General features: G+C 44.0%; 2 protein-coding genes across 2 annotated transcripts in view; one reads left to right on the plus strand and one right to left on the minus strand.

Moving 5' to 3' along the window:
• The window catches only part of klhl11 (kelch-like family member 11), a 68,230-nt gene that overhangs the window by 32,038 nt on the left and 9,960 nt on the right, over nucleotides 1-26,232 (minus strand). Inside the window, exon 2 of the mRNA XM_072561202.1 lies at nucleotides 3,881-3,998. Within this exon, the coding sequence (XP_072417303.1) occupies nucleotides 3,881-3,998 (118 nt within the window). The remainder of the gene's footprint in view (nucleotides 1-3,880; nucleotides 3,999-26,232) is intronic.
• LOC140465640 (kelch-like protein 10) lies at nucleotides 1,064-23,268 on the plus strand. The gene is made up of 4 exons (XM_072561205.1): nucleotides 1,064-1,498; nucleotides 4,502-5,119; nucleotides 18,208-18,357; nucleotides 22,704-23,268. The coding sequence occupies exons 1-4, from the start codon at nucleotides 1,079-1,081 to the stop codon at nucleotides 23,079-23,081; spliced, it is 1,566 nt and encodes a 521-aa protein (XP_072417306.1). The 5' UTR covers nucleotides 1,064-1,078; the 3' UTR covers nucleotides 23,082-23,268.

Here is a 26,232-nt window from a genome sequence, read left to right on the forward strand (position 1 = left end):
TCAAGATGGCCTGGAGGGAAACTTGCTGGGGGTGGTATTCCCATGTATCTGCTGCCCTTGTCCTTTTTAGTGGGAGCAGTTACTGCCTCAGAAGATACTTGTCCAAGAAGTTTTGATGAGTTACTGCATTAGATGTAGATGCTTGTAGCTGCAGTAATGCAGAGGTACTAATGAAGAGCAGTTGGTGCTGATAGAACTGTGCACCATCAAGAAAATGGGAAACAATAGAATCATAGAGTTATACAGCATGTAAACAGACTCTTCAATCTAACTTATCCATGTCCACCAGATATTCTAAATAAATCTAATCCCATTTGCCAATATTTGGCCCACATCCCTCCAAACCCTTCCTAGTCATATACCCTTCCAAATACCTTTTACATGTTGTAATTGTACCAGCCTCCACCATTTCCTCTGGCAGTTCATTCCCTGCACGTACCACCCAATGTATGAAAATGTTGCCCTTTATGTTCTTTTTAAATCTTTCCCCTCTCACCTAAAAGCTATGCCCTCTAGCTTTGGACTCCCCCACCCTGGGAATAGACCTTGTCTATTTATCATGTCCATGCCCCCTCATGATTTAAAAAACCTCCATAAAGTCACCCCTAGCCTCCGATGTTCCAGGGAAAATAGCCCCAAGCCTATTCAGCCTCTCTCTACAGCCCAATCCTGGCAATATCCTTGGAAATAATTTCTGAACTCTTTCAATTTTCATGACATCCTTCCATTAGCAGGGAGACTAGAATAGAATGCCTACTGAAGTTATTCCTTTAAAAAAAATCAGAACCAAATGATGCCGAAGCAGGGAACATCATTTGAAGTTTATTGTGGATTTAAATCCTCGTGTAGGATTAAGATTATATCTCAGCCTTTTTTATTTCAAATGTACTTATGCCAAACTGTTCTCAGTTGGATTACTACAGAGCAGCTACAAGGTGAGACAGATGGAACGTTTAGGTAGAAGTATGCTCTTATTTTTCTAAGCTTTCTGTGTCCTTTGCTGTGCAGGGCTCTATTTACTAGCGGCTGGAACAGCATAGAAAAGAAAGTGTACAACATTCCAGGGGTATCCCCCGACATGATGAAGCTCATCATAGAATATGCATACACTCGGACAGTCCCAGTCACTGTGGAAAATGTTGAGAGACTCCTGGCTGCTGCAGATCAGTTCAATGTCCTGGGAATTGTCAGAGCTTGTTGTGAATTCCTTGAATCTCAGTTATGCCTTGAAAACTGCATCGGGATTTGCAAATTTGCAGACTACTACTTCTGCCCAGAACTCCGACATAAAGCCTACATGTATATCCTACACCATTTTGAGGAGATAGTGAAGGTGAGTGAGGAGTTCCTAGAGCTGTCAGCCTTTGAGCTCAGAGACATCATTGAAAAGGATGAATTGAATGTGAAACAAGAAGATGTAGTATTTGATGCCATTCTCAAGTGGATTGCCCAAGACCCAGACCTCAGGAAAAAGTGCATTGTCATACTGCTGCCCAAGGTACATTAGGAGCTAGATGTATCTTTCATTTGTATCAGTTAAATATTTTTGTTGTTAAAGAGAGACTGGTGGGAAGCATTAATTAGCATATTGTCCCTTCACTTACACCTGAGCTTGAGTCCTATCACAACTGGGACTACCCCTGTTCTGTTTTGTTGGTTCTATCAGCCCTACAATGGGACTAATTGCTGGTAAGCCTTGGTCCACTTAGAAAGCAGCCATCAATCTGACGATAAACGGGAAAGCACGCAGCTGAAGTACTGGGTAAGACCACAACACATAATTAGCATTTAACTTCAAGATTTTGTTGTGTTAAAAATCAAGATTGTTATTTTCCCTTGCAATCTTGGCATCCATGATAATGGCATAATACAAGTCATTCCCTAATGGAGGTTAAAAGAGTCTTCTTCATGAGGATATATTGCTGTCTTCCTCACAAGGAAGTAGCTGGTGCTGTGTGGATGAAGAATTCACCAATGGGAACAATCTAATCCTAAATAGCGATTACTGGAGCTGGAGCCTATTAACCACTTCATATTAGCTCTACCACAGTGAGGTGGTAGTGTGGGGGTAAAGGGAACAAAACAAGAGGAGTGTCAGACATCCTGTTCACTCTGACAGCTGGCTCAGAGGGAGCTGGGGGAAAAAGAATTAACCACTTCATGGCATTTTGTGACTCCAAGTCTTTGTATTTAATCTCTGCAGATTGATTATAAATGGGTAGAAGAATCTTATCATCATACATGTTTCTCTCAGTGCAGGTTTTATTGATAAAATTTTACCGAAGTAATGTCAATTTTGACATCACTTAAAAGTGAAATACAATTGTTTTATTTTGGTCAAGTCTGTGACACTGAGTTTCCTCAAGCACTACCCCTATAATTGTAGGTTATATTCACAATGGATTCCATGTAAAATGTCTGTGGTTACCCACAGACCGCCGGCTTTTACAAGGATTCCAATCCCTCAGTGTTCTTTGATGGAAGCACCTGAGAGAATGGCCTTTTCCCATTGAGCCTTTGTGGTAACTGTTCCTCATTACCTAGGATGTGCCAATATCATTAACTGTGTTTCCAGTAAGCGTCTCCAGTAACCCATCAACTCAACTCCTGTGAACACAAGCTGTAATTCACCTTTACTGTTTAAATTTCCATCCCATGCATTAACTGACCTAGTTATCAAAACCTTGGATCAGCCTTGCTACTTATGTATTTTACTGTCCCCCCACCCATTCCACAATGGGGCCAGGCTTGTTTCCACTACCCCTGCATTCCACCCATGATCATTCCTTGGGGTTGAGGCTATAGACAGGAACAAGAGTAGGCCATTCAGCACATCAAGCATACTCCACCATTTAATAAGTTCATGATTGATCTGATTTTAACCTCAACTGTACACTGTTGCGTATCCCTGATAATCTTTTATCCCCTTAGTCATAAAGAATCTATCTGCAGAAAATTCTGCATCCACTTCCTTTTGCAGGAGGTCATTCCTAAGACTCACAATTCCCTGGATTGGTGAATGTTCGGGGGAAGCAGAGAGAAACCCAGAGGCAGGTTATCCCCGACCCCAGGCCTGACATGTGCATTCCTGCAGGGACCATTGACAAATGAACATGAACTGGTTCTATCCCCACTTTCTGGGGGAGGGTTCTGGGACAATGAGGTCTACCACATGGTTCAAACTAAAACCTCCCTTCATCTGGGATCAGCAAAAAGCCTAAATTAGAGCCTTTGGTCCAGGCAGAGTGATGCCTTTGCCCAAGGCATCTCAGTTCATGTTGTCACATTTATGTGACACTGAAAACAAAAGAATCTTTGATGCTGGTGATCTGAAACACACACAAACAGAATGTGCTGGAGAAGCTTGGCAGGTCTGGCACTGTCTGTGAAGAGAGAAACAGAATTAATGAAACTAATGTTGATTTTCAGGAAAAAGCCCATCAAGTTGGACCGAAGGGTCTGTTTCCGTGCTAACTCTATGATTCACTAATGTCCTTCAAGGAAGGAAATCTGCCTTGGTCTGGCCTATATGTCACTCCAGTCCCACGGCAATGGGGTTGCCTCTTAACTGCCCTCTGGGCAATAAATGATTGTCTAGCCAATAAAGCCCACATCCTCTGAATGAATAAAACTGACTTAACGTTTTGAGTCCAGTGACCCAGTCTGCTCAGTTCTGAAGAAGGGTCACCGGACTCTAAACATTATCTCTGTTATTCTCTCTTTTGATGTTGCCAGAAACAACAAAAAAGAAATTACTGGAGAAACTCAGCAGGTTTGGTAGCATCTGTGAAGGGCGAAACAGAGTTAATGAAACCTTTGTTATATAAACACCCACCTGTCTCATTAATGTCCTTTAGGGAAGGAAATCTGCCATCCTTACCTGGTCTGGCCTACATCTGACTCCAGATCCATAGCAATAGGGTTGACTCTTAATTGCCCTCTGAATAATCAGGGATGGCCAATAAACAAATGATGGTCTAACCAGTGATGCCCACATCCTGTGAATGAATAAAAAAAGTTATTGTTTTGAGTCCAGTGACCAGTGTGCTCAGTTCTGAAGAAGGGTCACTGGACTCACAGAACAGAGAATTGTACAGCACAGGGTTAGACCCATCGGCCCACAATGTTGTGCTGAACAGGATGCAAAATCAAACTAATCCATTCCGCTTGCCCTTGGTCTATATCCCTCCATTCTTTGCATATTGATGTGCTTATCTCAAAGTCCTTTAAATGCCCCTATCGTATCTGCCTCCACCACCAGCCCCAGGCAGCGCGATCCAGGCTCCTATCACTGTGTGAAAGAAACGTGCCCGTCACATCTTCTTTCAACATTCCCGAAATGTTAACTGTGTTTTTCTCTCTCTCCACAGAGCTGCCAGACCTGCTGAGTTTCTCCAGTAATTTCTGTTGGTGTGCATTTATGTGGCGCCGGAGAGGGCTGTGCAGTAAGGTAGGGGTCGCGGGTTTTGATCACTCTGACCACCCCCTCCCTCTCTGGCAGGTCAGACTGGCCCTTATGAATGCCGAATACTTTATGAATAACGTGAAGAACAACGACTACGTGAAGGATAACGATGACTGCAAGCCCATCATCATCAACGCGCTGAAGGCCATGTACGACCTGAACATGAACGGACCTTCCAACTCGGATTTCCGTAACCCGTTGACCAGACCCCGGCTGCCGTACTCCATCCTGTTCGCCATCGGGGGCTGGAGTGGGGGCAGTCCCACCAACGCCATCGAGGCTTACGATGCCCGGGCGGACCGCTGGGTGAATGTGACCTGTGAGGAGGAGAGTCCCCGTGCCTACCATGGAGCCGCCTACCTGAACGGCTTCGTTTACATTATCGGAGGCTTCGACAGTGTCGATTACTTCAACAGTGTCAAGCGCTTTGACCCGGTCAAGAAGAGTTGGCAGCAAGTGGCGCCCATGCACTCCCGCCGCTGCTATGTCAGTGTCACGGTGCTCGACTGCTTCATCTACGCCATGGGCGGATTCGACGGCTACGTCCGCCTCAACACCGCCGAGCGGTACGAGCCCGAGACTAACCAGTGGACACTCATCGCCCCCATGCACGAACAGCGAAGCGATGCCAGTGCCACCACCCTCCACGGCAAGGTACCGGCAGCAGGGCTGCAGGTCGCGGGTTGGGAACGGCCAAGGCAGCGGGGGGAGGGGGAGGGAGGTGATAACCGGGATGGGAACCAGGCTGGAGATGGGGGTCAAGCAATGGGAATGGGCTGGAGGCGCGGCAGGAATGGAGATGAGGATATGGGGTTGGGATGGGGTCACATTGGGGGCTGGGATGAGGATTGGGTGGTAGATGGGGTCACACATGGTGTTGGGGCAGGGATGATGATGGGACTGGTGGGTGAGGAGAGGGCATGCAAATAGGGCTAGGGGCCAGGGGTTGGACTGGAGATGGGAATGGGGGATGGGTGCAGGGATGGGGCTGGAGATGGGGCTAGGGCTTGGGGCCAGGGATGAGGATGAGATGGGGGTAGCTGAGGTCTTGAAAAAGCTTGCAGCAGCCAGAGCATGAGAAAGGAAAAGGCTCCCCTTCACATTCCCTCCTAATGAACACCAAGATGCAGCTTGTTCAATGACTCAAACCTGGGAGCCTCTGGTTTCACGGTCTTGGGCAACACCAGGGAATGGGTCAAAATGCACTTCCTCTCCCAGTTTATATATTCTTTTTAATTCAAACTCTTGTACAAGTAGGACTTCAACCTGGGCTTCTCCTGGCCCAGAGGAAGGGACACTACCACTATGCCTTAAAACAGCCAAAATATGAAACTAAAACAGAAATTGCTGGCAAAACTCAGTAGGTCTGTGGAGAGAGAATCAGAGTTAACATTTCGAGTCTAATAACCCTTCTTCTAAACCAAAATCTTACATGTGCAGAGATCACTTAGGAGTGATTTGAAAGAGCCAGCACGGTCGCAATGGACTGAGTGGCCTCCTGCATTGGACGCTGAATCATCCCTGATTCGACACAGGTTCTGCCACAGAACCTGGACCTACTAATGTGTCCTATGAGCCCCTCGTCCTGATCCTCAAATTCTTCATTAACCTTTTGGGACAAGCTGGCACCCAACACTGGGGCTGGTTGGGTTGAACCCAGAACCTTCTCGTCCAGAGGTAGAGTCATTACCACAAGAATCCTTTCACTCCTGTTTCAATGTGGATGACTCTGCTATCCCATTCAATCTGCAGAATGTCCCAATTTTGGCTGATATTACTTTCAAGCACCCAGTCGGTTATTAAGAAACTATCATCATTGCCATGGCAAAGCTTCACTCCTGCCTCAGTTTCTGTACTGGCAGACAGTCAGGAACATGGACATGATCCATCTGCAATTGGCCACCCTTGCCACTGTCTGATATTTTCCTGAAATATCCCAGGCCTCTCCATCATTCACATCATAAGGATATTCCATCACTATTCTGTCCTGATCTCTGAGGAACATTATCTAGTTTCAGGATTCTGGTCCTTGTATCTGAGAATGGTTTGGTGACAGAAGCTTACATCAGATATTGATTCTCTCCAGGACATGGCCTAAAATTTCATCTTCAGACAGTGATGCAAAACTAGATCAATTGCCTCTTAGCAATCTCTTTATTTCCATTGACTATGAGCGGCTGATTTGATATTGCCCACTTTGTGCCACTCTCTTAGACACCAATACTGGATTGTGTATGGTCACCAAGGTGCAATATCTGAGGATAGCTGACATAAAGGAATCAGACCCTTATAAGAGTCAAAAGTTTTTAGAGCAGTAATGACCTGGAAAATAGCATCTTGTTCAAGTCTCCTTGTTTATTTCCTCTGCCAGCTCAAGAACTATACACAAGGCCAGAGGTGCACGGGTTCACCTTGTATTTCATGAGTGTCATAGTTTTGTTTTCTATTCAGGCGGATGAAAGCATTAGAGCTGAGAAGTGAAACACCCCTCTTCAGGCATTCTGGCAGCTTATAAACCCACCCAGGCTAAGCAGGGTACAGTTCCCTATGTCCTTCATTGTCGTTGACAGTACCCATGTGTCCCTGTATCTAGATATAACCACATGTCCAATGGAATTAGTTTGAGATTGCTAAAACTCATTTCACAAAAGCCTGGGGCTCAACAAACCGAGGAGTCTCTGGTCCTTTGTCTGGGTGTGAATCAAGGTCCCAGACATTGGAGATCAGTATTTAGTCCAGAATGTCATCCTTTTGCGGATTCGATTCCTGGCATGAAGCTGCAATTATCCCCTGCATAATGTGTATTGATGTTGTGGTTCTGTTCGCCGAGCTGGGAATTTGTGTTGCAGACGTTTCGTCCCCTGTCTAGGTGACATCCTCAGTGCTTGGGAGCCTCCTGTGAAGCGCTTCTGTGATCTTTCCTCCGGCATTTATTGTAGTTTTATAACCACTATAACTGGCGGAGGAAACGCCACAAAAGCGCTTCACAGGAGGCTCCCAAGCACTGAGGATGTCACCTAGACAGGGGACGAAACGTCTGCAACACAAATTCCCAGCTTGGCGAACAGAACCACAACAACGAGCACCCGAGCTACAAATCTTCTCACAAACTTTGAATGTGTATTGATATCACATAGTCATGCTCCCACAAAGTGTATGATTGACACCCTGACCCTTTCAGCAGACTTCACTCTGCACACATTAGAGATTATTTATAGAACCAATGCTCCAAAAGTATTCCCAACAATTGTGACCTATTCCTAAACACTTGCTGCCTGATCTTTCAGGCTGATGGTCTTTTCCATCAGGAGGGCGCAGCATGGTGGCACAGTGTTTAGCACTGCTGTCACACAGCACTAGGGACACAGGTTCAATTCCAGCCTTGGGCGACCGTCTGTGTGGAGTTTGCTGTGTGGGCTTCAACCAGGTGCTGTGGTTTCCTCCCACAGTCCAGAGATGTGTACACTAGGTGGATTGACCATGTTAAATTGCCCCATAGTGTCTGGGATTCAACAGGCTAAGTGGATTATCCATGATAAATGTGGGGTTATGGGGATCTGATGGGATGCTCTTTCGGGTATCAGCAAAGACTCAATGTGCTGAATGGCCACCTTCTGTTCTATGGAAGGTGAGATTAAAGTCATTCCCCTACAAATGAGTACCCACATTGCCAACATGTCTGCATTAGATAACTGAGCAACAGTCAGACTCTTTGGCCCGTTCGGTCTTCACACAGTCATACATCATGGAGGCAAACCCTTCAGTCCAACTCATCTGCATTGACCAGACATCCCAAACTGACCTAGTCCTATTTTCCAGGATTTGGCTAATATCCTTCTCAACCGTTCTTGTGCATATACCTATCTAGATGCCTTTTAAATGTTGTAATTGTACTCACCCCCACCACTGCCTCGGGCTCTTTTCATATATGCACCTTGATCTGTGTGAAATAGTTACCCCTTATGTCCTTTTAAAATCTTTCCCCTTAAACCTAATCCCTCGAGTTTTTAACTTCTCCACTCTAGGACAAAGACCTACGCTATTCATGCTATCCATGCCTTTCATGATTTTATAAACGTTTACAAGGTCACCCCTCATCCTCTGATGCTCCAGGGAAAGAAACTCCAACCTATTCAGCCTCTCCTTATCACTCAAACCCTCCAGTTCCAGCAATATCCTTGTTTATCTTTCCTGCACCCTCTCAAGTTTCACAATATCTTTCCTAAGAATGGTACCAGAATTATACACAGTATTTTAAAAGTGGCCTCACCAATGTCCAGTACAGCCACAACATGACTTCCCAATTCCTATGAGAAATTCCTGTATCAGCACTGCCTCGTGCTCTCACGAGGAGATTGAACAGTTCATCCACTTTACACATACCTTCCACCCCGACCTCAAATTTACCTGGACTGTCTCAGACTCCTCCCTCCTTTTCCTAGACCTCTCCATTTCTATCTCGGGTGACCGAATCAACACGGACATTTACTATAAACCGACCGACTCCCACAGCTACCTAGACTACACCTCCTCCCACCCTGCCCCCTGTAAAAACGCCATCCCATATTCCCAATTCCTTCATCTCCGCCGCATCTGCTCCCAGGAGGACCAGTTCCAACCGAACAACGCAGATGGCTTCCTTCTTCAAAGACCGCAATTTCCCCCCCAGACGTGATCGACGATGCTCTCCACCGCATCTCCTCCACTTCCCGCTCCTCTGCCCTTGAGCCCCGCCCCTCCAACCGCCACCAGGACAGAACCCCACTGGTCCTCACTTACCACCCCACCAACCTCCATATACATCGCATCATCCGTCGTCATTTCCACCACCTTCAAACGGACCCCACCACCAGGGGTCCCTCCCCTCCCCTCCCCAATCAGCGTTCCAAAAAGACCACTCCCTCCGTGACTCCCTTGTCAGGTCCACACCCCCCACCAACTCAACCTCAACTCCTGGCACCTTCCCCTGCAACCGCAAGAAATGCAAAACTTGCACCCACACCTCCCCCCTCACTTCCCTCCAAGGCCCCAAGGGTTCCTTCCATATCCGCCACAAATTCACCTGCACCTCCACACACATCATTTACTGCATCCGCTGCACCCGATGTGGCCCTTTCTATATTGGGGAGACAGGCCGTCTACTTGCGGAACGTTTCAGAGAACACCTCTGGGACACCTGGACCAACCAATCCAACCACCCCGTGGCTCAACACTTCAACTCCCCCTCCCACTCCACCAAGGACATGCAGGTCCTTGGACTCCTCCATCACCAGACCAAAGCAACACGATGGCTGGAGGAAGAGCGCCTCATCTTCCGCCTAGGAACCCTCCAACCACAAGGGATGAACTCAGATTTCTCCAGCTTTCTCATTTCCCCTCCCCCCACCTTGTCTCAGTCCCAACCCTTGAACTCAGCACCACCTCCCTAACCTGCAATCTTCTTCCTGACCTCTCAGCCCCCACCCCCACTCTGGCCTATCACCCTCACCTTAACCTCCTTCCACCTATCGCATTTCCAATGCCCCTTCCCCAAGTCCCTCCTCCCTACCTTTTATCTTAGCCTGCTTGGCACACTTTCCTCATTCCTTAAGAAGGGCTCATGCCCGAAACATCGATTCTCCTGCTCCTTGAATGCTGCCTGACCTGCTGTGCTTTTCCAGCAACACATTTTCAGCTCCCAATCCCTATACTGACCAATAAAGGCAAGCCTGATCAGGTCCTGGGGACTTATCTACCTTGATGCATTTTAAGCACTCCTCTTCTGTAATATGAGCTCTTTTCAAGACATCACTTTATTTCCCCAAGTTCTCAAGCTTTCATGTCCTTCTCCACAGGAAATACTGATGTAAAATATTTCTTTAGTTTCTCACCTATCTCCTGTGGTTCCACACATAGATGGGCACATTGACCTTTCAGAGGCCTTATTCTCTCCCTAGTTACTCTTTTGCCCTTCATGTACTTATAGAGTCTCTTTGGATTCTCCTTAATCCTATTTGCCACAGCTATATCATGTCCCTCTTTTGCCCTCCTGAATGCCCTCTTAAATATACTCAAAGTGCCCTTATGATCATCTAGGGTTTTACTTGATCCCTGCAGTCTAAACCTGACACTTGCCTCCTTTTTTTGACCACAGCCTCCATTTCTCTAGTCATCCAGCATTCCCTACACCTCTCTGCCTTGCCTTTACACCAACAAGAATGTAGTGTCTCTGACCTCTCATTATGTCATTTTTAAGGGCCTCCCACTTTCCAACTGTCCCTTCACCTGCGAACAGCCTCTCTCAGTCAACTTTTGAAACTTCCTGTCCAGTACCATTAAAATTGATCTTACTCAAATTGAGAACTTTAACTTTTTGATCAGTTCTACCCTTTCCATAACTATTTTAAGACTAATATAATTATGATCACTTGCCCCATAGTACTCCCCTACTGATAGCTTTGTCACCTGCCATGCCTTATTGCTCCTTCTCTAGTAGATACATCCACATTATTGTACACACTGAACAAATTCCTCCCCTTCCAAGCCCTTAACACTATGACAGTCCCAATCTGTGCCTGGAAAGTTAAAATCTCCTACCATTACAACCCTATTATTCTTACAGCTATCTGAGATCTCCTTTTGTATTTACTTCTCAATTTCCAGCTGATTATTGAGGGGCCTAATAGTATAATCCCAACAAGGTGATCATTCCTTTCTTATTTCTCAGTCCCACCTATATAACTTCAATGGATGATCTTCCAGGAATATCCTCCTACCCAGGACTACCCTCCGTAAGTACAGCCTAACCAAAAACTCCACTCCCCCTGCTCACTTTCCTCTTTTTCTATCCTTCCTGTAGCCTCTATATTGCGGAAAATTAAACTGTCAGTTCAGTCTATCCCTGAGATTGGATATTGGTCCATCCCTGATATTGGTCCCCTCCCAATTCAGGTGAAACCCATCCCTCTTATACAGGTCATTTCTACCCCTGAAAAGATTCCAGTCGTCCAAAAATGTGAATCCTTGAACTAGCTCCTCTGCCACGCATTCTCACTAGTTTATAGTACTGGTAGCAGCCCAGATATTAGTACCCCTAAGGATCTACATTTTAACCTCCAACTTAGTTTCCTATTGGACACAGATTTCTAAAACAGAATCTCATCCTTTCCTTACCCATGTAATTGGTACCACTGTGCACAACAAGCTCCTGCTGGTCATTCTCCCCTTTCAGAATATTCTTTACCATCTTTGAAATATTCTTGACCCTGGCCCCAGGGAGCCAACACACCATCCTGATATCTCGCTGATGACTGCAGAAATGTCGGTCTGTGCTCCAAACTAGGGAGTTCCCTATTATAATCAATAGCTTGGAATCTGACATAGTCCTCATTGCAATAGAGCCAGTCACATTATCAGAAACCTGGTTGTCAGTGCTATACTCTCCTAAAAGGCCATTCACCCCATTGTATACAAAATGGGATACCTGTTTGAGATGGGATTAGTCACAGGCGACCCCTAGCTACCTCTCCTGCCATTTCTAGTGGTCAACCATCCACCTGACTGTAACTGCAGTGTATCCACCTTCCTGAAACTGCCATCCATCACATCCCCTTGCTCTTGTAAACTCCTCACTACCTCTAATTGCCACTCCAGCTGATCAATCTGGTCCAATAAGATTCACAAGCAAACATACTTCCTGCAGATATAGTTGCATTCAAATTGTCCCTGATCTCCCACATCTGACAGGAAGAGCACATCACTCTATGAAAAGCCATTTCTGCTCCTTTAACAATCTGCAGATCCAGAAATTACCTAAACACAAACACAATCTTGTACTATAACCAACCAAAGCCCCCTCCACATTCTGAACTTTCCCTGATATAATATCAACCATCTCCAGAGATGGTTAGAAAAGTTTTGGCTTAGATATTCTAACTTTCCCATCACTATACAAATATAGAATAACATAAAGGTGTTTCCTCTTGTGAGTGAGTCTAGAACTACGGACACAGATGAGAAGTTATTTTCTTTCTGAGGTTTATGTGACTTTGGAAATCACTGCCTCACAAGATGGTGGCATGGAGTCATTGAATACTTTTAAGATGGAACTAAATGTACATTTGTTAGGCAGGGAATCAGATGGAAACATGGAGTTCAAAACACAAATACAAAAGTAATGTTCCTTTGAATGGCAGATCAGGCTTGAGGAGCTGAATGACCTATTCATATGTATATAAGACATAGGAGTGGAAGTAAGGCCATTCGGCCCATCGAGTCCACTCCGCCATTCAATCACGGCTGCTGGGCACTTCAACTCCACTTACCCGCATTCTCCCCGTAGCCCTTAATTCCCCGAGACAACAAGAATCTATCAATCTCTGCCTTGAAGTCATTTAGAGTCCCGGCCTCCACTGCACTCTGCGGCAATGAATTCCACAGGCCCACCACTCTCTGGCTGAAGACATGTCCCCGCATTTCTGTTCTGAATTGACCCCCTCTAATTCTAAGGCTGTGTCCACGGGTCCTAGTCTCCTCGCCTAACGGAAACAATTTCCTGGCATCCACCCTTTCCAAGCATGTATTATCTTGTACATCTCTATTAAGTCTCCCCTTAATCTTCTAAACTCCAATGAATACAATCCCAAGATCCTCAGCCGTTCCTCATATGTTAGACCTACCATTCCAGGGATCATCCGTGTGAATCTCCGCTGGACACGTTCCAGTTCCAGTATGTCCTTCCTGAGGTGTGGGGACCAAAACTGGACATAGTACTCCAAATGGGGCCTAACCAGAGCTTTATAAAGGCTCAGTAGCACAACGGTGCTTTTATATTCCAACCCTCTTGAGATAAGTGACAACATCGCATTCGCTTTCTTAATCACAGACTCAACCTGCATGTTGACCTTTAGAGAATCCTCGACTAGCACTCCCAGATCCCTTTGTACTTTGGCTTTACGAATTTTCTCACCGTTTAGAAAGTAGTCTGTGCTTTTATTCTTTTTGCCAAAGTGCAAGACCTCGCATTTGTTCACATTGAATTCCATCAGCCATTTCCTGGACCAGTCTCCCAAACTGTCTAGATCCTTCTGCAGCCTCCCCACTTCCTCAGTATTACCTGCCTGTCCACCTATCTTCGTATCATCGGCAAACTTCGCTAGAATGCCCCCAGTCCCTTCATCCAGATCATTAATATATAATGCGAACAGCTGTGGCCCCAACACTGAACCCTGCGGGACACCGCTCGTCACCGGCTGCCATTCTGAAAAAGAACCTTTTATCCCAACTCTCTGCCTTCTGTCAGACAGCCAATCCTCAATCCATCCCAGTAGCTCACCTTGAACACCATGGGCCCTCACCTTGCTCAGCAGCCTCCCGTGTGGCACCTTATCAAAGGCCTTTTGGAAGTCTAGATAGACCACATCCACCTGGTTCCCCTGGTCTAACCTGCTTGTCACCTCTTCAAAGAATACCAACAAGTTTGTCAGGCATGACCTCCCCTTAGTAAATCCATGTTGACTTGTTCTAATCAGACTCTGCTCTTCTAAGAATTTAAAAACCTCATCCTTAATGATGGATTCTAGAATTTTACCAACAACCGAGGTTAGGCTAATTGGCCTATAATTTTCCATCTTTTGTCTTGATCCTTTCTTGAACAATGGGGTTAAAGCATTAATAACCCCTCCAGCACTGCCTGCTCTGTAGGGACCCCCCCGCTTTGTCTTGGAGTTGATTTGAGATAAGTACCAAGAATAATAGATACTTACTGGTAGATAGAATGAATACGTCAACAGGGCTTTCAAGATGAGTCCTCAATGAGCCAATGTCTATACTTGCAGCTTAAATTAAGGTTCAGTTCTCATTCTGAACCTGCAGTAGCATCCATTTTTATTCATTTTAAAGTTTTCTAAAAACACAAGTTGCAAACTCCTTCAGAGGTAAATACAGTGCCTGGTGTGACACTATGCCATATATAATTGCTCGAGTCCCAAGCCTTGAGTTGTCTTCAGTTTGATATCAATCAAGATAACAATGTAATTTACAATTAGTTTTGGCATAAATAGACTGGGAAATTTAGGGAAATATTAGTCCAGGTTCTTCCTGAGATACCCTACAATATGTGTGTGTACGAGAACATGGTGGGACAATGGAATTGGAATCTGTTGTGATGTCAGCTATCAGTGAAACATCCTCTGACACATTCTAGATCCACACCTGAAGGATAAGAGCTTGGGCAAGGTGTGGCTGGGGCTCTGAGGTCTGGTGAAAGACGTGCCTTTATGTAAGTTACAGCTTGCAGGAAAGATGAAAAGGCAACAAATGTGGAATAGGTAGTGGGTGACAAACTGGACTTTAAATTATTAAAACAGCCACTGTTTTGAAACTTATTCTCAAATAAATTACCAGAAATACTCAACAAATACCTTCAAAGTCAGGCTAAAGTTAGTGACCACAGAATCCTGAAATGTGGTAGCCATTCACCCCATCATGTGTATTCTGGCTCTTTGAAAGAATACCTAAGTAGTCCCACCCTCCTGCTCATACCCCCTTCCCCAGCTGATTTTCCTCCTCCTTGGCAGTGTGGAGGAACAGAGGGATCTTTGGGTCCATATCCTTAGATCCGTCAAAGTTGCCATCCAAGTTGATAGAGTTATTAAGAAGGTGTATGGTGTGTTGGCTTTCATTAGCAGGGGTTTGAGTTTAAGAGCTGCGAGGTTATGCTGCAGCTCTATAAAACCCTGGTTAGACCACACCTGGAATATTGTGTTCAGTTCTAGTTGCCTCATCATAGGAAGGATGTGGAAGCTTTAGAGAGAATTTACCAGGATACTGCCTGGACTGGAGGGCATGTCTTATAAAGAAAAGTTGACAGAGCTAGGGCTTTTCTCATTGGAGCAGAGAAGGATGAGAGATGACTTGCTAGAGATGTACAAGATGATGAGCGGCATAGATAGAGTGGATAGCCAGAGGCTTTTTCCCATGGTGGAAACGGCTATCACAAGAGGGCATAATTTTAAAGTGATTGGAGGTAGGTTCTTTACACAGAGTGGTGGGTGCGTGGAATGCACTGTCAGTGGTGGTAGTAGAGTCAGATACATTAGGGACGTTTAATCGACTCTTGGATAGGCACATGGATGATAGTAAAATGTATGGTATTTAGATTAATTTGATCTTAGAGTAGGATAGAAAATTGGCATAACATTGAGGGCGGAAGGGCCTGTACTGTTCTATGTTCTAATCTAGCATTTCAGTGAAGCAAGAATACAGAGAAATAGAGCATCTTGTGAACCCAGAATTCCGAGTGTGAGTTCTGAAATTTTAGCAGTGTGGGTTCAGTTTAAGCTCGATGCTGTCTTGCACTTTGAGACTTGAATTGATTGAATGGAGGTGTTTAAGAAAATTAAAGTTAAAAATCACACAACACCAGGTTATAGTCCAACAGGTTTATTTGGAAGCACTAGCTTTCGGAGCGCTGCTCCTTCATCAGGCGGTTGTAGCAGTGCTTTAAAAGCCAGTGCTTCCAAACAAACCTGTTGGACTATCACCTGTTATTGTGTGATTTTTAACTTTGTACATCCCAGTCCAACATCAGCATCTCCAAATCACACAATGTTTTATCATTTGGTAGCAAGGATAAAGAGAAATGTTCCTCCAGTGGGAGAGACCAGGACAAAAGACCATGGCCTTGGGAACAGATCTGGGCTGTCGAGGAGTAATGTTTGGAAATACTTCCTCACACAAAGAGGAGTGGAAATATTACACAGCCAAGTGGTAGATGGAGTTAACGCATAGGTCAGTCTTAACCTAACTTTTAATAAGGCATTTGACAAGGTTTCACATGGCAGATTGGTTAAAAAAAAAGCTTATGGGGTATAGGTTGAATGGGGTTGAACAGGGCTTAGTAACAGGAAACAAAAGGTAATGGTCAATGGCTGCCCTTGCGAATGGAAAGCTGTTTCAAGTGGTGTTCCGTGGGGTTGTGTTGGGACCCTTCCTATTTGTTTTGTACATTATTGAATTGGGTTTAAATGTGCAGGGCACATGTGGTAAATTTGCAGATGACACAAAAATTGGTCATGCAGTGGATAGTTAGAGGATAGCTGTATAGCTCCAAAAGGACACATACGGGTTGGTAGAGTGGGCAGGACGGTGGCAGATGCAGTTAATCACTTATAAGTATGAGGTTCTACATTTAGGGAGGTAAAATAGTAAAAGGGAATACACAATAAGCATGGATATATTGAGAGGGGGCAGAGGAAGTGAGAGATCTTGGCGTGCAAGTGCAACAGGTTGGAGTTATTTTCCTTGAGGGGTGACATGATAGAGGTGTATAAAATTGAGGGGTAGAGATAGACAGGAGGAACCTGCTTCCCTTGACAGAGAGTTCAAAAACCAGGAGTCATAGATTCAAGCTCAGTGGCAGATGGATTAGATGGGACGTGAGGAAAACATTTTGTTTCAGAGAGTCTGGAATTTGCTGCCTGAATTGGTGATGGAGTCAGAGACCCTAAATTCTTTCAAAATGTATCGGGATCTGCACCTTTAGCACTGTGAACTGCAGGGCTATGGGCTATGTGGAGAATGGTAGGGGTTGATAAATGGTTTCCTCCTTTTCCAAAATTTCCAACAGGAACAATCAGTGAGAGATTAGGAGAGGGAGCCTTGGCTATACTTTCCTGCTAATCCTGGGATGGAAATTCATAGTTAGAGACTAAACTGTGGGAAGGGGGGAATACACCTGGGACCTTACTAATCAGCAAGGTTGACTACCACAGTAGTTACCAATCATGTCATTTTGTCGATTAACTTGAGCAGTTTGAATTCTTTTTATGGGTATCAACTGGAATGTGAACTGTCCATCAGACACCCACTCATTAATGGCCGGATGTTAAGGAGTGGAGATAACCATGAGTTCATCCATCAGTAAATTCTCTCAGTAAACTGGCCCCCACTGGTATTTTGTACTGCAAGTTTCATTGATACCCGTCTCCAGAAAACAGTTAAACGTCCGCAGTTAAAGTTCAGCTTTTACTGTGAGAGGATCGGCTATAAGGTACAATAACTTAAGAAAGAGTAGAATGAGAAAATATCGAATCAGCCACTCTCCACAATCTCTGTGCAATTCCCCATTTCAGATATTCTGCTCCAGAATAAATCATGTACCAGAATGCATGCAGCTATCCTCTGAGAATCTACCCTCACCTACTTAATGTCTTGAGGGAAAGCTGTATCAGCATTCACTGATCATTCCCCCCAAAAAAAGCTGAACAGAACTCCTCACATTCAAACCTCAACTATTTAAGTGCAGCTTGCTAAAGCTTAAACATAGCCGACTATCTAGGAATTAGCATAGATGCTGAGGGTGGCTGTGGTGGGGTCTATAACAAATTGTTTTAATCATTGCTGGTTATATTTGACCGCAGCATCTTTTTAAATAACTACAAATATCACTTATGATAATTAATGGTTAATACCTGGTGTGTATGGAAATATGCTACCTCACAAAGATAGCTCATTTTCACCTACCCTGTTTTTGAAATGAATATTAAAGTACAATAATTGATTCCTCCATTATTATAAAAGCTTTTACTGTGTACCCTTAACCTTCAAGTTTCAATGATGAGCTCTATTTCGAAGTGTGGCACACCAAGGTTCAATCTAGCTTCATCATCTCCTGTTTAAATAATACCTGGTGTGCCACATCTCTCTTTAAGATAATCCTTCCCGCTCACGGCTATCTAGCTGTGCTTTCCTCTTCACCTCAGGTTTACATTTGCGGAGGATTCAATGGTAATGAGTGCTTGTTCACAGCCGAATTCTACACTCCTGAAACCAACCAATGGACAACCATAGCACCTATGAGGAGCAGGCGTAGCGGCGTTGGCGTTATAGCTTATGGTGAATGCGTATACGCAGTAAGTGACACAGCTTGCAACTGTAGAGCACCTTTAATATCACAAAATATCCCAAGAAATTTTCCAGTTTGGTGTTAGAAGTTGAGAGAATATTAGTTTGATCAAGTAGGTTTAAAGGAGACTTCTGATGTGGGGTAAATGTAGCTTGGAGAAAGAGTAACTTCCAGACTTAGTGTGGCAAGATGACTGAAGGCACAGCTGTCAAGTAATCTAAAGAAATGGGCATTAACCTATAGACTTACTATAAAGTTACAGAGATTGAGAAAGTGGAGCCATATATTGGAGGAGAATGGGATTTTGAAATGGACACTGGGGAATAGGGTCAAAAAATATGGTGCTGGAAAAGCACAGCCGGTCAGGCAGCATCTGAGAAGCAGGAGAATCGATGTTTTGAGCATAAACTTTACATCAATGAATAGCTTATGCTCGAAACGACGACTTCCTGCTCCTTGAATGCTGCCTGACTGGATGTGCTTTTCCAACACCACACTTTTGACTCTGATCTCCAGCATCTGCAGTCCTCACTTTGTCCCACTGGTGAATAGGGATAAAGCCAGTGTGGGACACTGAGTTGTTGGACCACCTCATCTTGCTCCTAGGCACGTCTGTCACCCAGACATCAGTCCAAGAGACAGTGCTTCTATCTCTGCCTTCAGAGTGGATAGGTTGACAGTCCCTTCAGATTCCTTCTTGACAAATCATTGGTTCAGCACTCTCACCATTCAGTCGAACCCCATTACAGAGTCACAGGAAACTAAAGAGAAGTCAACAAGGACATGGGAATAAATGGGTGAGCAGCATTTCATACAGAATAAACATTGTTTTTTTAATTGATTTACGTTAATGTAAAGTTGCTGGAATTACTTGTAAACTTATCCAAATGCCTTGTTTATTTTTTATTCCAATATGTCCTATCTTCTCCAAGTTTCTCCAGAGGCATTCCTTAACAAAGAAATTTTCAAGCAAAAGGAACCTCAAACAGACACCTGTCTTGTAAATTTCCTTAAGAACAGATGCTAATGTTTACTCCAGTCCCTAGCGTTCAAGTAGGTGTAACAAAAAAGATATTGGCAGCATTAAAGACACATGATGAAGGCCAAAAATCTGGATGTTGTAGTGAAAGGACAGAAGGACTGTTGACCATGCATTTGAAAATGCTTCCTGGGGTGGCCTGGGCACTAAGCTGATATTACCAGAAGAACTGTCTAAAGAACAGTTCAAAAAGCTGGCTTGAGAAGGTTTCAATGGCAGGAAGAGTGGCAGCATGGTGGCTCAGTTAGTGGTTAGAACCACTGCCTCACAGCACCAGCAACCCGGTGTGGAGTTTGCACATTCTCCCCATGTCTGCGTGGGTTTCCTTCCGGTGCTTCAATTTCCTCCCACAATCCAAAACTGTGCAGGATAGATGGATAGGCCATGCTAAATTGCCCATAGTATCCAGGGATGTGCAGGCTATGTGGGATGCTCTTTGGAGGATTGGTGTGAACTTGATGGGCCAAATAGCCTGCTTCCCTCAGTAGGGATTCAGTGAGTAGTTCAAGGAAGGAATGTAGGATAAAGTTTACAGATTAAGGTCAACAACTAAAGGCAGAAGAAACAAGCAGGGATGGATGTACTTGTGGCCAGAGTCATAAGTGAAGACTACAGTGAATTAACACTTGAATTAAGTTGAATTCTGAGAACCAACTCTCTATACTCTATTAAAAATCACTTCTTTGTCCTGACAACAAACTTCACCGTTAGCTGTTCACTAGAAAGACTTTTTTTTTAAAAAAAGGTAAGCTATCAGCATTAGCCAGACCAGAATTCTACAATCTGGAATGACTTCAGCCCAATTAAGCATAAGGAACGCCAAAGGGGTAAATGCACAGAAGCTTCTGTATACTCCTTGTTCTTCTTTTTCATATCCAGAAGTGCTTTCATGCACAACTGAGTGTTTTTTTTGCCCCTTTACCGAATCACCCACAATACTTTTCAATTATTATCCAGGGGTGGCATGGTGGTTAGCATTGTAGCCTCACAGCGCCAGGGACCCGGGTTTGATTCCCGCCTCGGGCGACTGTCTGTGTTGAGTTCGCACATTCGCCCCGTGGGTTTCCTCCCACAATCCAAAGGTGTGCACGTCAGGTGAATTGGCCATGCTAAATTGCCCATAGTGTTAGGTGCTTTAGTAAATGTAAGGTAGGGGATTAGGTCTTGGTAGGTTACTCTTTAGAGAGTTGGTGTGGACTTGTTGGGCCAAAGGGCCTGTTTCAATACTATTGGGAATCTAATCTACTCACTAAGTCTCCTGTTCTTCCAATCGATCAGTTTATACTCTTCATTCCAGAATACTAACTGGTAACCCTTCTGGTTCACTGATCTCCTTTAATGAAGGTAACTGTCATCCTTACCTGATCTGCTCTACATATGACTCCAGACCCTCAGCAATGTGGTTAATGCTTAAATGGGGCACTTAGCCCAATGAGGGATGAGCAATAAATGTTGGCTTAGTCAGCGATGCCCATGTCCTGTGAATGAATGAACGAACAAGAATACACGTAACTCTGAATACAAAGGTTCATTTTAAAAGTACTGATAACAAGTGGGCACCAGGTAAAGAACAGCTGAACAAGCCCATTCTCTTGGATTGATCTTGACTCTGCCTACCCATCTTTATACATTACAGAAACAGAAATTACAACACAGGATATTAAAGCCACCCTATTGCTGGCTGTTCAACTGCAGCTATCTATATTAATCAGATTTTCCAGCCTTTTCCTTCTCTTTGCATCCTGTTACTTTTCAGCTGTCAGCCTTGTCTCAGCAGGTAGCACTCAAGATGATACTTTATAGAGTCAGTCATACAGCACGAAATAGGTCCTTTGGTCCATTAAGTCTACGACAACCTATCTACACTATTCCTACAATTTCCAGTACTTGGCCCATAGCCTTGAATGTTATGACATTAAGTGCTCATCCATATCCTTTTTTAAAAAGCTGTGAGGTTTCCAGCCTCTATGCCCGCCCAAACAATGCATTCGATTCCAGAAAATATTTTTCCTCAAATCCTCTCTAAACTTTAGCACTGTACTGACACAGTGCTTTGCTGTCATCCAGAAAATTAGGAGGTATGGGATATGGGGAACTTTGGCTGTCTGGATACTGAATTGGTTGGCTGAAAGAAGACAGCAGGTGGTAGTGCACAGAAAGTAATCTGTCTGGAGTTCGGTGACCAGTGGTGTCCCGCAGGGATCAGTTCTTGGGCCTCTGCTCTTTGTAATGTTTATAAATGACTTGAATGAAGCAGAAAGGGTGGGTTATTTAATTTACTGATGACACAAAGGCCGGTGGTGTTGTAAATAGTGTTGAGGGCTGTTGCAGGCTACAACACATTGACAGGATGCAGAGTTGGGCTGAGAAGTGGACGATGGAATTCAACTTGGATAAATGCGAAGTGATTCATTTTGGAAGGTCAAATCTGAATGCTGACTACAGGGTTAAAGACAGGATGTTTGGCAGTGTAGAGGAACAGGAGGAGCTTGTGGTCCATGTACATAGATCCCTCAAAGTTGCCACCCAAGTTGATAGGGTTGTTAAGAAGGCGTATGGTGTTTTGGCTTTAAATAGTGTATTGAGTTTAAGAGCCACAAAGTTTTGCTGCAGCACTATAAAACCCTGGTTAACCACTTGGAATTTTCTGTACAGTTCTAGTTCCTCATTATAGGAAGGAGTAGATAGCCAGAGACGTTTTCCCCAGTGCAGAAGTGGCTGTCACAAGAGGTCATAATTTTAAGGTGATTGGAGGAAGGTATAGGGGAGATGTCAGAGGTAGGTTCTTTACACAGGGAGTGGTGGTTGCATGAAAAGCACTGCCAGCCCTGGAAACATTGTGAGCTATGCTCAAGTTGTAAGGGGTACTATGGAAATGTGTTTTTCTCCTTTTGAAAAGACACAAAAACTTCGAATGTTTCTCTATCTTTTCATAATCATAAATGCTGCATTGGGCACCTCAAAACCAGATTTTCCCCAAAGAGATTCTGTACGAAGTATTTCCTCAAAGTGGTGGAGGTTGGTACAATTGCAGCATTTAAAAGGATGGGTATATGAATAGGAAGGGTTTGGAGGGATATAGGCCAGGTGCTGGCAGGTGAGACTAGATTGGGTTGAGATATCTGGTTGGCATGGATGGATTGGACCAAAGGGTCTGTTTCCATGCTGTACATCTCTATGACTCTAGTGTTTGATTCCCAATTATTCCATCCTTATTCCATCCTTCTCAGGGTACTTGTTTTATATTACTCAAAGCAAAAGGAAGTGAATGGTTATCTTTGTAGTGAACAGCTGTCTTTTCCATTTCCGTGCAGGTCGGAGGATTTGATGGAGCCAATCGTCTCCGGAGTGCTGAAGCCTACAGCCCACTCACCAACACCTGGCGTACCTTACCCACTATGTTTAATCCACGGAGTAATTTTGGAATTGAGGTGGTGGATGATCTGTTGTTTGTTGTGGGCGGTTTCAATGGTTTCACAACGACGTTCAACGTAGAGTGTTATGATGAGAAGACAGATGAATGGTATGATGCCCATGACATGAGCATCTACCGCAGTGCCCTGAGTTGCTGTGTTGTGCCAGGACTACCCAATGTTAGAGAATATGCAGCACCCAGAGACAGTCTGCTGGGATTACTGTCCCGTGAGGAACAAATAAAATACTCTGCCTCTACCAGTCTCTTAGCAGTATGATCTCTGCACTAAAACCCGATTACTCTTTTGCTGTTACCAATAAAATATTTTCCTGAAGAATCAACAGTGTAATAACCATAAAGAAAACTTATTTTTAAATAAAATTTTAAGCACAGTGTGAAGATTGGTCTGCATATGTTCATTGGTTATTGTGACGACGGAGCCCAAAAGACCCTTGTGACACATTGGGAAGAACATCATTTCGAAAAAAGGCACTTTGTTCCAAGGGTTAAGTAACAATCGGAAAATTATCTTTAATATCACATTTACACCAGGAAAGCTGCATCCATTCCCTTGGCTACTCCACCTTACAGAGAAGAGTCAAGACAGTGATCCCCAAAGACAATGATACAAGCAATGAGAGAAGACCAGAAAAATTTGGGCTCTTCCGCCGAGAAAGATATGAGAAAAGTGACCTCATACGCGATTTTGAAGATGGGTAAAGAAATGGAATAACATTTTAACTTATGTTCCAGGAAGGTAGAATTCAGCAGAAGTCAAATTAAAATATCAATGTAGGACAGAGATCAGCAGTTCTTCATAAAGAGTGATCAACTCTTGAAAATAATTATAATTTAAAAATCCAGTATTTTTCATGTCTTCCCAGGATAATGGAATATATTGATGGGGGCAAATTGAGTTGATGGATTATGATCATTCACAAGCACAGTGGTTTAAAAAGAAATGATATGTTTTGTTAGTGGACTACAAATGTTGAAAATTTCTAGAACATATTCCCAAAGAGCTTGCAACAGCATATGCACTAATCTGAATTGAGCTTAGAGCAATTTTTGGGAAATGCATAAAACTATCAATAGCCAGGAAAAAATTTTCAACTGCAGAAAGCTATAGGTTGGCTGGTACAGGAAAGAGATATACACGACAGAAACTTCTTCGAGATAGTGATCTTGGAAGCAGAAGGGCATTTCATCAGTCAGGGTAATGGCATATTCAAAGCACATCTCCCACCTCACACCTACCAGAATTAGTTCTGCATGGGAAAGCTCATTGTTGACCTTCTGGTATGTCCGCCAACTCAAGCTCTTAAGTGGGCATTAAGGACTATTGGATAGTCTCAGCTTGTCGTTGATGGGATTAACCCAGCAGCAAGTGGGTCTTTCACTATTTTGAGTGGGTAATGTATATAGTTGCTCAGTCACGTGGGTGGTATGGGGTGGGAGGGTTTGAAGGTGTCTCCAAAGGTAGTGTCTGGTAGCTATCACCATGTATTCTAGCCCTCTGAAAGGGCCTTTGTGGTACAATTGTAGTGTCCCTGCCTCAATGCCAAGAGGTCTAAATTCAGGTCCAGCCTTCTCCAGAGCTGTGCAATAACATCTCTGAACAGGTTGATTAGGTGGTCAGAGGGCCAACAAGAGAAATCCCACACCACCATCACTTACCGCTATCTTGGGCCTTTCATGGTCCTGGAACTCTGAGGTGCTCTTCTGTTAGCAGCCACAGTATCTTCCATAGTACTGCTTTGTGCAAGAGCTGCTGGCTTCTGATTGGCCAGCAACTTTTGATGTGTAGGACATCCAATCTCAGGGGTCCAACAAGCTGTTGCCTTGCCAATGTCCGATAGATGTGTATATTTGGCAGACCTTCCATGGAAAGCGCGGCACAGGTCTCTCACTTGTTGTCATCAGCAGTTTAAAAGGGAACTTATGAAGACTGGAAATTATGCAAAGAAATTTTCAGGTTTATTTCCAGAGTTGTGAAGCCACCCACTTTGACAGTAGACAAGCAGAATATGATTTAAATTGAGGGATCTACGAATGCTGCAGCATAGTTGGTTCTGAGTGCCCTTGTATGATTCACAAAAGCTTATTAGGCAAGTAATTCAGAACATAAATGAAATATTGGCCTTTACTGCAAGGGGAATGAAGTTTAAAAGTACATAAGTCTTGCTGTAGAGATATAGGACACTGCGAGACGTGTACAATTTTGGTCTTCTTACTTAAGGAGGTATTACTTGCATTGAGAACATTTCACAGAAGGATGACTAGGCTGATTCCAGGGATGAAGAGATTGTCTCATCAGGAAATGGTAAGCAGTTTAAGCATTTACTCATATGGAGTTTAGAAGCACTGATCTTACTGAAACAAAGAATTCTGAGAGGACTTGAGATAATGGATACTGGGACTGTTTCCTCTTATGGGAAAGTCTAGAATTATGGAGCACAGTTTAAAAATAAGAAGCATCCCATTTAAGCCAGAGTTGAGGTAGAATTTCTTCTGTCGTTGGATTATTAGTCTTTGAAATTATCTTCCATACTGAACTGTGGACACTAGGTGTACTGAATATATTCAAGATTGAGGCACAGGAGCCAAATGAACTTAATGTTACAATCTGATCAGATCTTACTGAATAGTGGTACAGGTTCAATTAAGCCAAATCACATACTCCTATTTCTTATGATCTTACAGGTTTGAGCCGAACTTAAAAGTAACTAAAGTTTCATGATTTACTTTTGTTTTTGCACTGTTATTCCAGTTTGAAAGGTGATATTTACTCCTCAAGAGGTGGAAAAAGTAAAATAAAAGCAAAATGGGCTTTGGTGACGGTAATCATGTTCTTGGACTAGTCATCACGAAGCAGACGCAGGTTCAAATCTTACCATGGGACCTGGGGAATTTAAATATAGAACATTACAGCGCAGTACAGGCCCTTCAGCCCTTGATGCTGTAAGATAATTAATCTGGCATTAAAATAAAAATCAGCAATAGTAACCATATAACTACTGGAATGTGGTTTTAAAAACAAAATCAGGTTCACTACTGCTGTTAGTATTCATGATTTGGAGATGCCGGTGTTGGACTGGGGTGTACAAAGTTAAAAATCGCACAACACCAGGTTATAGTCCAACAGTGAGCTTCCAATTAAACCTGTTGGACTATAACCTGGTGTTGTGTGATTTTTAGCTGTTTAGTATGGCACAGTAGCTCAGTTGTTAGCATTGCTGCCTCACAACGCCAAGGACTCGGGTTCAATACCACTCTCGGGTGACTGTCTGTGTGCACTTTCTCACGTGTCTATGTGGGTTTCCTCCTGGTGCTCCATCTTCCCCTCACAATCCAAAGATGTAGGCCAGGTGAACTGTGCATGGTAAATGCAGGGTTACAGCAATGAGGTGGGTCTGGGTGGGATGCTC

Source organism: Chiloscyllium punctatum, chromosome 42 (genome assembly GCF_047496795.1).
Source record: "Chiloscyllium punctatum isolate Juve2018m chromosome 42, sChiPun1.3, whole genome shotgun sequence".
Classification (NCBI taxonomy): Eukaryota; Metazoa; Chordata; class Chondrichthyes; order Orectolobiformes; family Hemiscylliidae; genus Chiloscyllium; species Chiloscyllium punctatum.

Coding starts and splice junctions, on each gene's coding strand:
- LOC140465640 (XM_072561205.1), top strand. CDS start 1,079: ATGATGAAGCTCATCATAGAATATGCATACACTCGGACAGTCCCAGTC. Junction 5,120..18,207: donor CCACCACCCTCCACGGCAAG/GTACCGGCAGCA, acceptor TCTTCACCTCAG/GTTTACATTTGCGGAGGATT. Junction 18,358..22,703: donor ATGGTGAATGCGTATACGCA/GTAAGTGACACA, acceptor ATTTCCGTGCAG/GTCGGAGGATTTGATGGAGC.